Below are 13,251 nucleotides of genomic sequence, written 5' to 3' on the forward strand. Positions count from 1 at the left end.
TGCAGTATTGTTAACTGTAAACACAGAGTTGTACAGCATATCTCTAGAACTTGATCGTCTTGCAGGCCTGAAGCTTTATACACATTGAACAGCATTCCCCCTTTACCCCCACCGCCCATCCCTTTGGTTTTTACCTACAAAACTCAGGGAGCCAAGAGGGAGGCAAATAATCCCCAAATCTCCAACCTGCTTGGCATCACTTCTGACTTCAGTTGTGCTCTTATCCTGGGTGATTATAGATCCAGGTTCATGTTTATTTAGCCATTAAGGCCCTGTGCTAAGCTCTTTAATCATTATCTCATTTAATCCTCATCTCATTTAATCCTCTCAAGAGCATTGTGAGTTAGAGATAATTATTATCTGTTTTTTTCATAGGTGAGATAACTGATTGGAAAAACTGGGTAATATCCTCACGTTTACACATAAAGTAGCAGACTGAAGATTTGAACTCGAGACACCTTCCCCCAGAGCCTATGGCATTGATAACTCTGTTCAACCCGAAATGAAAGACCCCCTTCTCCTCTTCCAGCACGTGCATACACCCACTGCAGATCTTGTGTCAGGACAAGCTAGAAAAAGAATCAAAGCAAACTGAAGCAAGAGCAAAATAAAACAAAACAAAAAATCTCCAGTGGGAACCCTTCCCTGTTCATATTAGCAAAATCACGTAAATGCAGAATTCACAGGTGTCTTAACAGGTATTGCCATAAATTTTATATGTATATCCCTGCAATTAAAGATTCAAAGGCAAGGGTGGTAATTTCTTTGGGTCTGTAGGATCAAACTGTCATAACTATGCCAAGAGTCACATTCCTATTTCATAAATTCAGTCCACAGACAGATTGAATGTGAGTAAAATTTTTTTTGTAACAATCTCATTTTAAACGTTTTAAGGAGAGGTGTATACTTTCCATGTCGGCATAGTTCTTTTTTTTTTTGGCGGTACGCAGGCCTCTCACTGTTGTGGCCTCTCCCGTTGCAGAGCACAGGCTCCAGATGTGCAGGCTCAGCAGCCATGGCTGACGGGCCCAACTGCTCTGCGGCATGCGAGATCCTCTCGGATCAGGGCTCGAACCCGTGTCCCCTGCGTCGGCAGGTGGACTCTCAACCACTGTGCCACCAGGGAAGCCCCTCGGCATAGTTCTTACCACTCCTTGTTTTGCTTTATCTACTTTGCTCACTTAGTTTACCTGCTTTGCCCTCTTAGGCATTTACCTTTGAAATCCCTTCTTCCCAGTAACGATCTTGGTGGACATGGGATGATTTTCTTTGTATATGTAGTTATAGAAGTAGTTACGTAGATTCATACACAATATACATATTTTACCCTGAGGCTTAACTTCTGCTGAGGCTTTGCTTTCTGATTCTATTTATGTTAATATTATGGTTCCCTCTTTTTCTTTTTCTTTTTTTTTTCTTTTTTTTTTTTTAGCGCTAACATTCTATTTCTCCTTTGGTTTCCTATTCATTAATTCTTCATGTCCTCTTGGCCAAAGGTGGATATGAGTTAGAGGAGGAAAGGGGCTTTCTTGAAACTGCTTTTGGTGTGTGGATTTCTTAGCGTTGCTTAAAAAAGAATCAAGAGCTGCTTCTCTGACATTCCCTTGTCCCTTGGTAAAGCACAAAGTGCTAAGATTTCAAGGTCCAGAAAAGCATTAGTGTTAGTTTGTGTGTGGCAGGAGGTGGTGGCATTGGAGTCCATCAGAGGAGGTAATAGGCAAGTTGCTTTCCTCCTCTGAGCCTCAGTTTCTTTACCTGTAAAATGCAAGTAATGATATGTCACATAATTTGTTTCAGGTTTCGATAAAATACCCTGTTAAGTGCCCAGCACAGGTTAGGATCCAAAACGTGTAGGTTTCTATGTCCCTCCTTCCATTCTTCTCAGACACTAGGATTGAATACAGACACTGCCAGTGATATCAAAGTATATAAAAGGATATTTTTTAACATCTTTATTGAGGTATAATTGCTTTACATTGTTGTGTTAGTTGCTGCTGTATAACAAAGTGAATCAGCTATACATATACATATATCCCCATATCCCCTCCCTCTTGCGTCTCCCTCCCACCCTCCCTATCCCACCCCTCTAGGTGGTCACAAAGCACCGAGCTGATCTCCCTGTGCTATGTGGCTGCTTCCCACTAGCTATCTACCTTACGTTTGGTAGTGTATATATGTCCATGCCACTCTCTCGCTTTGTCACAGCTTACCCTTCCCCCTTCCCATATCCTCAAGTCCATTCTGTAGTAGGTCTGTGTCTTTACTCCTGTCTTACCCCTAGGTTCCTCATGACATTTTTTTTCCCTTAAATTCCATATACATGTGTTAGCATACGGTATTTGTCTTTTACGTCTGCGTCTTTATTCCTGTCCTGCCCCTAGGTTCTTCAGAATCATTTTTTTTTTTAGATTCCATATATCTGTGTTAGCATATGGTATTTGTTTTTCTCTTTCTGACTTACTTCACTCTGTACAACAGACTCTAGGTCCATCCACCTCACTACAAATAACTCAATTTTGTTTCTTTTTATGGCTAATATTCCATTGTATATATGTGCCACATCTTTATCCATTCATCTGTGGATGGACACTTAGGTTGCTTCCATGTCCTGGCTATTGTAAATAGTGCTGCAGTGAACATTGTGGTATGTGACTCTTTTTGAATTATGGTTTTCTCAGGGTATATGCAAAAAAAAGGATTTCTGATGAGAATGTCAGAGAAAGGTTGCAATAAAAATGTCCTCTTGCTAACAAAAGCACCCTAAAACCAACACACAATCTCAATAGACCTTAAATATAAGTGTATTTCTGTACGTGTGCATGCATCTATGTGCCACAGTGATATATGTGTAAGCGTACGTGTGCACACACATATGCCTCATTTGTGTGCAGCTTAGTGTGTTTGTGTATGCAAGTGTGTAGTGTGTGTGCAGGAAGAAACAGGGCTGGACGAAGAGAGTCCATTGCACTAGATATTTGATGGTAACCCTTATTCAGTATATTGTAACTCATGGTATATAAAATAAAAGTTCATTTATGATGTTGGTCTTACCTTCTAATTAAAATCATGGGCATGAAGCTTCTTTATACCTGCATAAAATAAGCAGTTTAATTTCTCTGCACCAGGGGAGAAATGATTTCATTGCCTGTTATGTAGCTCATCGGTACGTGCCAGGAAGCAAGAGAAGGTGGTTATGATAGCTTCATTCTTTCCCTGTATATTTGTCCTTGCAGACTCTGCAAGGAGCATGGGTGCATCCTCTTCGATGTTTTCAAGGGCAGCAGGGGTGCTTTTACCAGTAGTCCCTACCCTTCGCAGTGCCAAGGGAGGAGAAAGTTATTGTCTATGAATAACCCATCTAAGAGCTTTTCCCCTAGATTATTCACACATGAATGGAAAAAAAGAAAAAAACTATACTGCACCCATTTCTCAGAAATTTACTGATAACTAGTAATAACTTATTTCAATGAAGCCAAAGCAAGTATTTGAGAAAAAGAAAGTAGACTTGTCTTGGAAGCTATAAAGGAATAAAAGAAGAAAATCACTATGAATCTTAGCAGTTAAAGGCATTGAATTTGTTTAAAGCTTACCTCATAATACTAATATATACTATGGGTAAATTTTTAAAATCCTAGTATCCAATAGTTTTATAAGGTATGGAAATTTTTTTCTACTTTACTCGGTACTTTGGACCCCATGGTGCAGACTGTGTGTAGCAGTAGCCCTAATAACTGGTGGCGGTACAGCCCAAGACAGGACAAATTATAAGAGGAAATAAACTCATTCAGTCACTGGGCAAAGATTGGAAATTCAAAGAAGTTGGGTGGAGCTGGGTGATAAAGGTCAAAAGGGCTTTGTTGCTGATGGAACCAAACACATACACAAGGGGCAGATCATACCAGGCTATTTTAAGAATTTTAGAATATAGGGAGATCAGAGATAAGCCACTGAATGGTTGTAGATTATTCTGGCCACAGTGTGCAAAGTGAATTGGAGGGGATACTGGTTGAAGCTGTGAGAATGACTAGGGGTGTCTTACAGGAATCCAATACAGAGATGGTCACATTTTGGACTAAGGCAATCATGATGGGCAGGGAGAGAACAGATCTGATTTTAGAGTTAGTGAGTAGGCAGAACACGCAGAGCTTAGAGACTAATTACTTATAGGAGGTGAATGGAGAAACAGAGTTAGCGATGGTGTTGCGCATTTGGCTTCTCACGGGATGGGTGGTTGGTGGAAACACTCACTGAACCAGGAAGCCCTGAGGGGGAAGAGGGCTTGGATGAGGTACATCCTGGGGCATGCTGAGTGTGAGGTGTTGTGAGACATCCAAATAGAAGAAGGCACCAGGCAGCTGAGTTTTCAAGTCTGAAACTCAGAGGAGACCTCAGATTGACATTTAATTTACGAGTTGTCTCCAGAAAGGTGGTAATGAAAAAAATAAATAAAAGTGAGGGTGGAAGTGGTCACCGAGGAACAGTGTGTCGAGCAAAGAGAAGAAAGTCAAAACTGAGGGTTGAGGAATAGCCATATTATAAGGGTAATCAGGGAAAGTTGAGTATTCAAAAGAGGTAGAAAGGAGAACCAGAGAAGTATGGTGTTACAGAAGCCCCTGGAAGAAAATGCTTCCAGAAGGATGGAATTGTCAGTGGTAACAAAGACTGCTAAGTGTTTAACTAAGGGACAGCTAGGTCTGAGTATCTCAGTGTTTATTGGATTTAAATACTAGAAAATCACTCACACCTTTAGTGAGACCAATGCCACTGAGGTCCTGTGAGTAGAAGTCAAATTGCACTGACTGGAGGGGCTTTTAGATCCTGAGAGGTCGATAGTAACCATAGCTATCACTTGTCAAAAATATACACTATGCCAAGCATTGAAAGCCAGTTCTTGTATTGTCAGACCCAGTTCTTGTTGAGGAAACCAAGGCCTCCAGAGGTGAAGTAGCTTTTCAAGGTGACAGGATGACACAGAAGTGTTGATACTTGAATGTGCTCTTTCAGGTGCCAAAGCCTTTTCACTACACCACTCTGTCCATTTGGCTTGGGGAGGACAAACTTTCCTGAGCATCAATATTTGTCCCAAAGGCCTCTGGGGATATGTGCTTTGGAAAACATCTAGAGCAAAAGGGTCATGAAACCACTTAAATCAATTACATCACTAAAACAGTTTAGAAAGAACAAAACAGTGGGATCTCTTTCATAACTAAAGAGTAGTAAGAGCAGTAGCGTGATGAAGAGTGACATGGAGAATTGACTGAGGGGAGATGAGGAAGCAGAGGTGTGACGCTCCTAAGGTCAGGGGACAGAGGACCACGGGAATAAACTTCCAGTACTTACAAGTACAAACATCAAAAATGAAGGTATTTAAAAGAAGGACCTCGGGCTTCCCTGGTGGCGCAGTGGTTGAGAGTCCGCCTGCCGATGCAGGGGACGCAGGTTCCTGCCCCGGTCCGGGAAGATCCCACATGCCGCGGAGCAGCTGGGCCCGTGAGCCATGGCCACTGAGCCTGCGCGTCCGGAGCCTGTGCTCTGCAATGGGAGAGGCCACAGCAGTGGGAGACCCACGTACCGCAAAAAACATAAATAAATAAAAATAAAAATAAATAAAAGAAGGACCTCAAAAAAATGAATCCTCATTTGTATGCAGACCTAACCTTGAACAGTATTTTAGCTCAATTCAGCAATGAGGGACTAAACTGGGTTAGAAAAATATCAATATTTCATCTAGAGGCCCAGATGCCCCTTTCTGTGCTGTGCTGTAGAAATACAGATGACTTTATATTTATGCCTTAATTTCTTGTATTTATTCTCTCCTGCTAACTCTGTCTATATTTTCTCCTCTCCCCTCTCTTTAGATCATGCTTCTTAGTGATCCTGAGATGGAGAGCAGTATACTGATCAGCTCAGATGAAGGGGCCACCTATCAGAAATACCGGCTCACCTTCTATATCCAGAGTCTGCTCTTTCACCCCAAGCAAGAGGACTGGGTGCTGGCCTACAGTCTGGATCAAAAGGTGAACAAATACCGGTTTCATTCATGTCCTGTCACTCAGGTACCACCCGGTGAAAAGCACTTGCTTAGTCAATCCAAATGTTGGAGGGGATTCAGTGATATTGTATCCTTCCAACCACGTTGATTGTGTCTGCAGCTGGTTAACTTTCCTTTCTAGTCTTTCATATCAAAATATGCAGGCAGATATATTTCATTTATTGACAATGTTATTTGTCATTTAACAGGCTTGAGAGAGTTTTCTCTATGATTTTACTCATTTGACCTTTAAAACAACCTTGTGCTGTAAGTAGGAAATGTATATCCATAATAATTTTATGGAACTATAGTAAACAAAGGTGCGGAAAAGCTAAGGTGCTTGTTCAAACACAGCTACTAGCTGGAGGAGCCAGGGCTTGGATGCTGTTGTCAGACTCCAAGTCTAGGAATATCCCATCACACCTTTGAATTGGAATATAACCATTGTTCTCAGTTTAGCAAAGGGAGGGAAGCCTCAAACATGTCCATTTCATTATTTTTTTATTTTTTTTTTTTTGCGGTACGCGGGCCTCTCACTGTTGTGGCCTCTCCCATTGTGGAGCGCAGGCTCCGGACGCGCAGGCTTAGTGGCCATGGCTCACGGGCCCAGCCGCTCCGCGGCATGTGGGATCTTCCCAGACCGGGGCGCGAACCCGTGTCCCCTGCATCGGCAGGCGGACTCTCAACCACTGCGCCACCAGGGAAGCCCCATTTCATTATTTTCTAAAAGTACATCCAAGATAGAGTAGCCCAATAAGTCCTTCCCTTTGAGCTTCAGATCCATACATCCAGCTGTGTACTTGACCTTGTCTCCTGTATATCTCAAAAGCTTCTCGATTCAACATATCCCAAAGATGAACTCTTGACCTTCCCCCAGCATAGTTGGTTCTCTTCCAGTATTCCCTAATTGTACTCATTTAGTTGCAAACCTAGGAGGTATCCTTAATATTTCCTGTAGTATGTGTTCATACTATCACCTGAACAATATATTTCCCAAATGTAGATCTTTTCATGCCTTTGCTTAAACTCCTTCAGCATTTTCTCATTACTCGCAGAAAAAGAGACCAAAGTCCTCCGTAGTAGGCTCTATTAGCACCTACTTGGTCTGGTCCCTCCTTCTCTCTCCTGACTCACTGTTAGCACTTCCCTTTCAATGGCCATCTTTCAGTCCCCTCCCCGCCCCAGCTGTCCCCCTTGCTCCCTTTCCTGGGCCTGGGATCTTCTTCCCTAAAGTACACCTCCTCACTGTCAGATCTCTGATGTAGCATCACTTCTGCAGGACGTCTTCCCTAAACTCCCTGATAAAGTTAAATCCCCCTTGGTGTTCTTTCTCGTAAGGCTATGCACCCTTCCCTTCAAGGGTACCTGTCACGGTTGAGATTTTCCATTGACTGATGTGAATTTGGCATCATCTGTATTTCTCACTAGATTGCAAGCTCTAGGAAGGCAGGACGGTGTCTGGTTTCACTCACAGTTGTAGCACCAGACCCTAGGACAGTGCCTGCTACTTACTGATCATCAGTATTTGTTAGGCAAATGAATTAGTGGATGAATGCATTGGTGCTATGGTAATGAGCCCTTTATAGCTGATCAACTTATACCTAAGAGACTTAATTCTTCTTTGTATTTCCTGCTTTCTCCAGAACCTTAGTACAGTGTTTGATGCCAAACTATTGTGTAACAATGTTTCAATCAGTGAAAGGAAATGGATAATTATGAACACTATATTGCATAGAGATATCTACAGAATAACCTTGGTTGAAATAGCTTCTTCTCTCTGTTCTCTCTTAAGTCCTGAAACAGTTGCTCTTCAGTATATATTTGAATATATAATTTGTAAATGAGTGTGTGTGCATGTGCGTGTGTGTGTGTGTGTGTGAGATGTCAGCACCTTTAAACAATAATTTCAACATAACCTTTATATCTCTCATTAATAGAGCCTCATGGTAGGCGCCAGGTGCTAAATGCAATTCCCTAAGGACACCCACATGACATTTGCAGAACAAAAGCCATTGCAAATAAATTTCTTTCATGACATCAGGTGGATATTGTATGAAAGACTTAGCCAAATGTCAGATAGTCTGTGAGTTTAGATGCTTAGTATAGCTAGGAATTTTGAAGATGCATTGAAAAAAAAATCATTTGGATGTTAAATGGTATGGTAATTTATTTAGATGAAACTCAGAACCCTTAACCCATGTGTTTACTTATGCTGAGACAATCTAGGTTAGAGGCAACCGACGTCTCATGCCAAGAGGTTAATAAACCAAATGCAATATGCCTTGTGTCTATAGAAGAACTCTTCTTTTTCTCCAGCTCCACAGCACTGAGAACATCTACGGCATTGCTTGTGAAGTACCCTTGTGGATATAATGCATTCAAGATACTTTCCGACTCGGTGGTTGCTTTTTCAGTTGGTAAAGATACTTGGAAATGTGGCAGTGGGAGCTGCTGGATTTTTCTAATCACACTGCACATTTCCGGATGTATTCTTCCTTAAGTTCTCTTTCTTGTCGGCATCTTTTGTGTAAAGTGGCTGAGTGTTCTTCAGGTCCGTAAAGTCTCTAACCAGCGCCCTGCCACTCTTAAATAAATGGTGTGAGGAGGCCGATGATCCCCTGGCAACATTTGTAGAGATGCCATAAAACATCATCCAGGCATCCAGGTTACAGCAGAGTTTTTCTTTATTTCAGGGTAATTTACTGGTTTAGAGTCAAGGAGAGGGATGCCACGGAGCAGCAGATGAAGATGCAAGGGTGGTTGAGATTGATATACCAGTGTCTTACTTCAGACTGCTGCCTTCTCTGATGTGCATGTATTGAGGTGCTGGTTTCTTCTAGAGAAAATGAAAAGTGCTAGTATTAAGGTAACTGCAGCATCAAAGGGAGATGTTTGTGGCGAGGAGTCAATCAATGTTTCCATTATTGTGCCTTTGATGAAATGCACTAGCCATTTCTTTAGAATTGGTAAGGCTATCTCTTTAGTTGTATGTATTACAAAAGACCTAATTGAATGATATTTTAAAAGGACAATATCCAGTTGCTCTACTTTCCAAATTGCTACCCCAAAGCTGCAGGAGACTTGCTAGGAGTTCTTACTCGGTAAGGGCACTGCTGGAGAATTAAGGAAATACCTTCTGGATAGAACAAAATTGTGTCTAGAAGTTGAGAGCTGCACATGACGTTATGTTCCTTGAGATGCTATATGGCAGGTTGTGAATCACCTGGGAAACAGGGCTCGCTTGTACTGGTCAGGGCCTGGTGGGGGGTGAAAGTGATCCAAGCCTTCCAACTTCCAAAGCTATGAAGGGGTATGGAGGTGGGGGCAAATGCACCTTGCACTTGACCCTGTTGAAGGATCATGCCTCTCCAATTCTGCTGTGTCTCGATCTAGCCAAGTCCTTTCTGTGTCCTGCTCAGTGTGACTTGGGCCTTTGACCAAGTCCTTCTATTCTGGCCATCCTGTGAGTCCTGCCACAGGACTATGGCAGCTCCCCTCTGCCTTACAGATTCTCCTGCCATCTTGCATTTTAATATTCACTGACTCAGTTCTTAGTAAAAACAAGAGATTCTTTCTTGGGTACAAGAAGCTTGGAGATGTTTTATAAAAAACCTTTGAGATTAAAAAAAATAGCAGAAATAATAGGTTATGGTTGACCAGTTGGACATAAGAAAAGTTACTCCTCTCCTCTCCTCTCTGAACCAAAGCTCTAGAACATCTTGGGAGAGCTGTATATTTACCCATTATTTAAGAGGCAGGATTCTCTTTTGCTCCCATCAGGCTACTTCCTTGCTGGTGACCGAAACAGCTCACATTGTGACGTTCTGGATTAGCTGGATGGTTCAGTAATCTTATTGAAACTGAGAACTTTTGAAAGATTTTGAGCTAGGTTTTGAGGACATTGCAGTCCTCTTAAGAGATAGGTGCTGTTCTCATAGCTATAGAAAGCTGGGTGTTTAAACATCCCTCATTTTGACAAAAGACTCAGTATAGTTTTTTTTTTAAAAAATGGGCACATGCTCATGTATTTACAGATGCATACATCCTGGACAGGGGGACTTCCACGGAGATGGAGAGTTGCAAATAGCTGTTTTTCTGCCTGAGAGGTGGGATCGCAGAGCTCTCTATTATCATGTATCTTCTTGACAAAATGAAACTTTAACAAATCTAGCTGCTTTAGTCATCAGAGATGAGGATCTCAATGGGATTTCAGACTTATTATTTTTCATATGCTTCTGGGCTAGACTGGTCTAGAATTGCCCATAATTTCAATGTAAAAACCACTTTCTGAAACACTAGCACACATAATGAAGGGTTGCTGTTATGGTAGTTGGGAGGGAGGTGGGTATGCAACTATGGGGTTTTTTGGTTGCTGTTTTTGTTTTATGTCTGGCTACCCGCCAAGTTCAATAGTAGCTAACAGAGTGACAAGCTGGTTAGGAAGCTGATGCAATTTTAGTCAGGTCACTGGCAAAATAGGGTCTGCAGCAGAGGAGATGGCAGTGGTTCCAGGTAGGTTTTCCTGATTGGACCCTACCTGGTGCTGCCACACACGAGCAGGACACTGGTGAATTAGGGTGTATCTGGTGTGTGGAGGGCCTGAAAATTCAAAGGGAAGTTTAACCTTGTACTTCTAGAATGCTGGATACAAATGAAGCTGTTCCTTTCATTTATATTCTCATGTAAACCCTCAGATTAGAAATGTAATTGCACCAGAGCCTCCAGGATTAGCAGGTGATGGTAGCGTTCCTTAGCAGCCATTGACAGGAGCAGGTTTCGTGGCTCCCCTCCTGGTGGGGACAAAACTGATGGGGATTAACTAGGGATGCTCGTGGTTTTGAAGCTTATTTTCCATGGAATAAGACTAGAACTGAAGGGTGCCTTTTTTTTTTTTTTTTAAAGAAAAACATTGCATTTTCATTAGGTCCTCTTCTGTGCCTGTAAAATCATATGTGCATAATTTAAGAGAAAGAAAAATCCATAGGCCTACTCACCTAGGGGGAGCCCACGCTGATCTTACAGATGTCTCATCAATACAATAGAAATGTGTTATCTCCATCACCATAGAAACACCAGTTTCCATGAGGCCACTTTCCTGAAGGTGAAAACAAAAACAGTGGGCCAAGCAAGAATGGCCCTATGTTGTATCAAAAAGGTGGCACAGCCACTGTGTTATTCAGATGTTAGAATTAACCTATTTGAGCTGAGTTCTGAATGACCAAACTGGTTTAATGTACAACATTAACTCGCAGTCAGTAATGGTGGTGCAGTAAGAATCTCCAGGCTTTGCAACATTGCTTGCGAGAAAGCTAGCTCAAAGGAACAGCCTTCAGCAAAATATGGATCTGGTGGCCTTTGTCCTCCTAAGCCTGCTTTTTCTATGTCGTGTCCCAGACTTCAGTTCTCTGCCGCTACCTCCTATGTGTTCCTTTTGGTAACCTGCCACAGTTCTGTCAGGGAAAAGAACATTTGCTAAAATAATTAATGGAAGATGCAGCGTATATATGTATTAAGAAGGGTACGCAGGTACCTCTTCCCAACAACACTTTTCCCAAAGCAGTTATGCTCTCAGGGTAGAAATTCAGGCATGGCAATACTTTGGTGAAAGAGGTGACTACAGCTACAGGTGGGCAAAGGTTCACGCAATGCAGCCTCCTCTGGTTGAACGCAACCATTTTCTCTGTGTTCCTCCACCCCTTCCTATATGGAGTGACCTTGTCTTTACACATGCACTGGTCGTTAGTGCTCACACTGCTGCCCAGGGTCCCTAACTCTGATCCCTTTGCCTAATTCTGACCCTAGGTTTCCAGTTTTCCAGTTGGAACTAGGAGTTCTCCTGCTTATTGCTTCCTTTGCAAGCTGGACTTAACGACCCAGTCGACCTGACCTCGCCACACCTTCTATCCTCCCTCCATTCTTTGCCTCCACCTTGACCACTCCCCCTGGTGTGATAGCACCTGGCCTTTTAAAGTCAGGTCAGTCTTTAAACATTTTAAGTCAAAGTGTACTATGCATACAGAAAAGCGCACATATCATGAGCTCAGTGAATTTTCATAAACTGAATACACCTATGGAACCAGCACCCCGATCAAGATACACAGCATGACCCGAATCCCAGAATCCCCCTTGTGCACTTTTTCAGTCATTACCTTCCACCCGCAGTGGGACCGCTATCAGTTGGGTCATTTTTAATTTCATGCAGATGATTGATGGCTGGCTAAACTGGTGAAGAAATAGACACAAGGTGAATTCTTTGGAAGAAAGGTTGGAAGATATCAAGTGAGGTAAATGACAGAGAAGGAGACTTCTAAAAATATTAACATTAGGGAATTAGTCTAAGCCAAAGGCAAGAATTCATTAATGTTCAGTAAGTCTAATCCAGAGAATTCATAAGGAAGCTTTCAAAAGATGCTCATTTAAAATTAATTTAATAGGTTGTATTTTTAAATATGTTCCTTTCTGTGCCATGAGAAAAATACCCAGTGTTGGCAAAGTTATGGTGAAACTCATTATTACGAAGCTGTATTGATGGTCGTGCAAATGGGTTTTCCTTCCTGGTGAACCTCTTGGCCACATGTATCAGAAGACATACACATATTCATAAATTTGATCCAATGATTCAGTTACTTCACTTGAGACTGCACCAACAGCATAATACCAAAAAGATTTAAGCATAATAATGTTTATCAAAGTCACTCATAATGGGAAAATCTGGACAGAAATTTACTAAATGCCCAATATTAAGGGACTTTACTTATTTATTTATTTTTTGCGGTACGTGAGCCTCTCACTGCTGTGGACTCTCCCATTGCAGAGCACAGGCTCCGGACGCGCAGGCCCAGCGGCCATGGCTCACGGGCCCAGCCGCTCCGCGGCATGTGGGATCTTCCCAGACCGGGGCACGAACCCCCCCACATCGTCAGGCGGACTCTCAACCACTGCGCCACCAGGGGAGCCCCAAGGGACTTTAAGTCAGGATATATACATTGGCCAGAATATTATTCAGCCATTAAAATGGTGGTCATGATGACCATGTAGCAACATGGATACATATTAATATGTATTTAATACATGTGTAAGGTCGGATCTTAACAAACGGCACCGCGAAACAGAGGAAAGCTTCAAGTGAGCTTTATTAGGGAGCGCTCCCGGGCGAGGTTCACTGGTCCGAGAGAAAGGGGCCAGAGAAGTCGCGCCCGGGCGAGGGTTGGGCAAGATTT

The 13,251-nt window shown here is 42.4% G+C and overlaps 1 protein-coding gene across 2 annotated transcripts in view; it reads left to right on the forward strand.

Moving 5' to 3' along the window:
* Positions 1–13,251, forward strand: part of SORCS3 (sortilin related VPS10 domain containing receptor 3) — a 585,385-nt gene that overhangs the window by 304,231 nt on the left and 267,903 nt on the right. For both annotated transcript variants that reach the window (XM_004265871.4, XM_049696818.1), the window contains exon 4: positions 5,859–6,017. In XM_004265871.4, coding sequence (XP_004265919.1) covers positions 5,859–6,017 — 159 coding nt within the window. The remainder of the gene's footprint in view (positions 1–5,858; positions 6,018–13,251) is intronic.

This window comes from Orcinus orca, chromosome 14 (assembly GCF_937001465.1).
Source record: "Orcinus orca chromosome 14, mOrcOrc1.1, whole genome shotgun sequence".
Lineage (NCBI taxonomy): Eukaryota > Metazoa > Chordata > Mammalia > Artiodactyla > Delphinidae > Orcinus > Orcinus orca.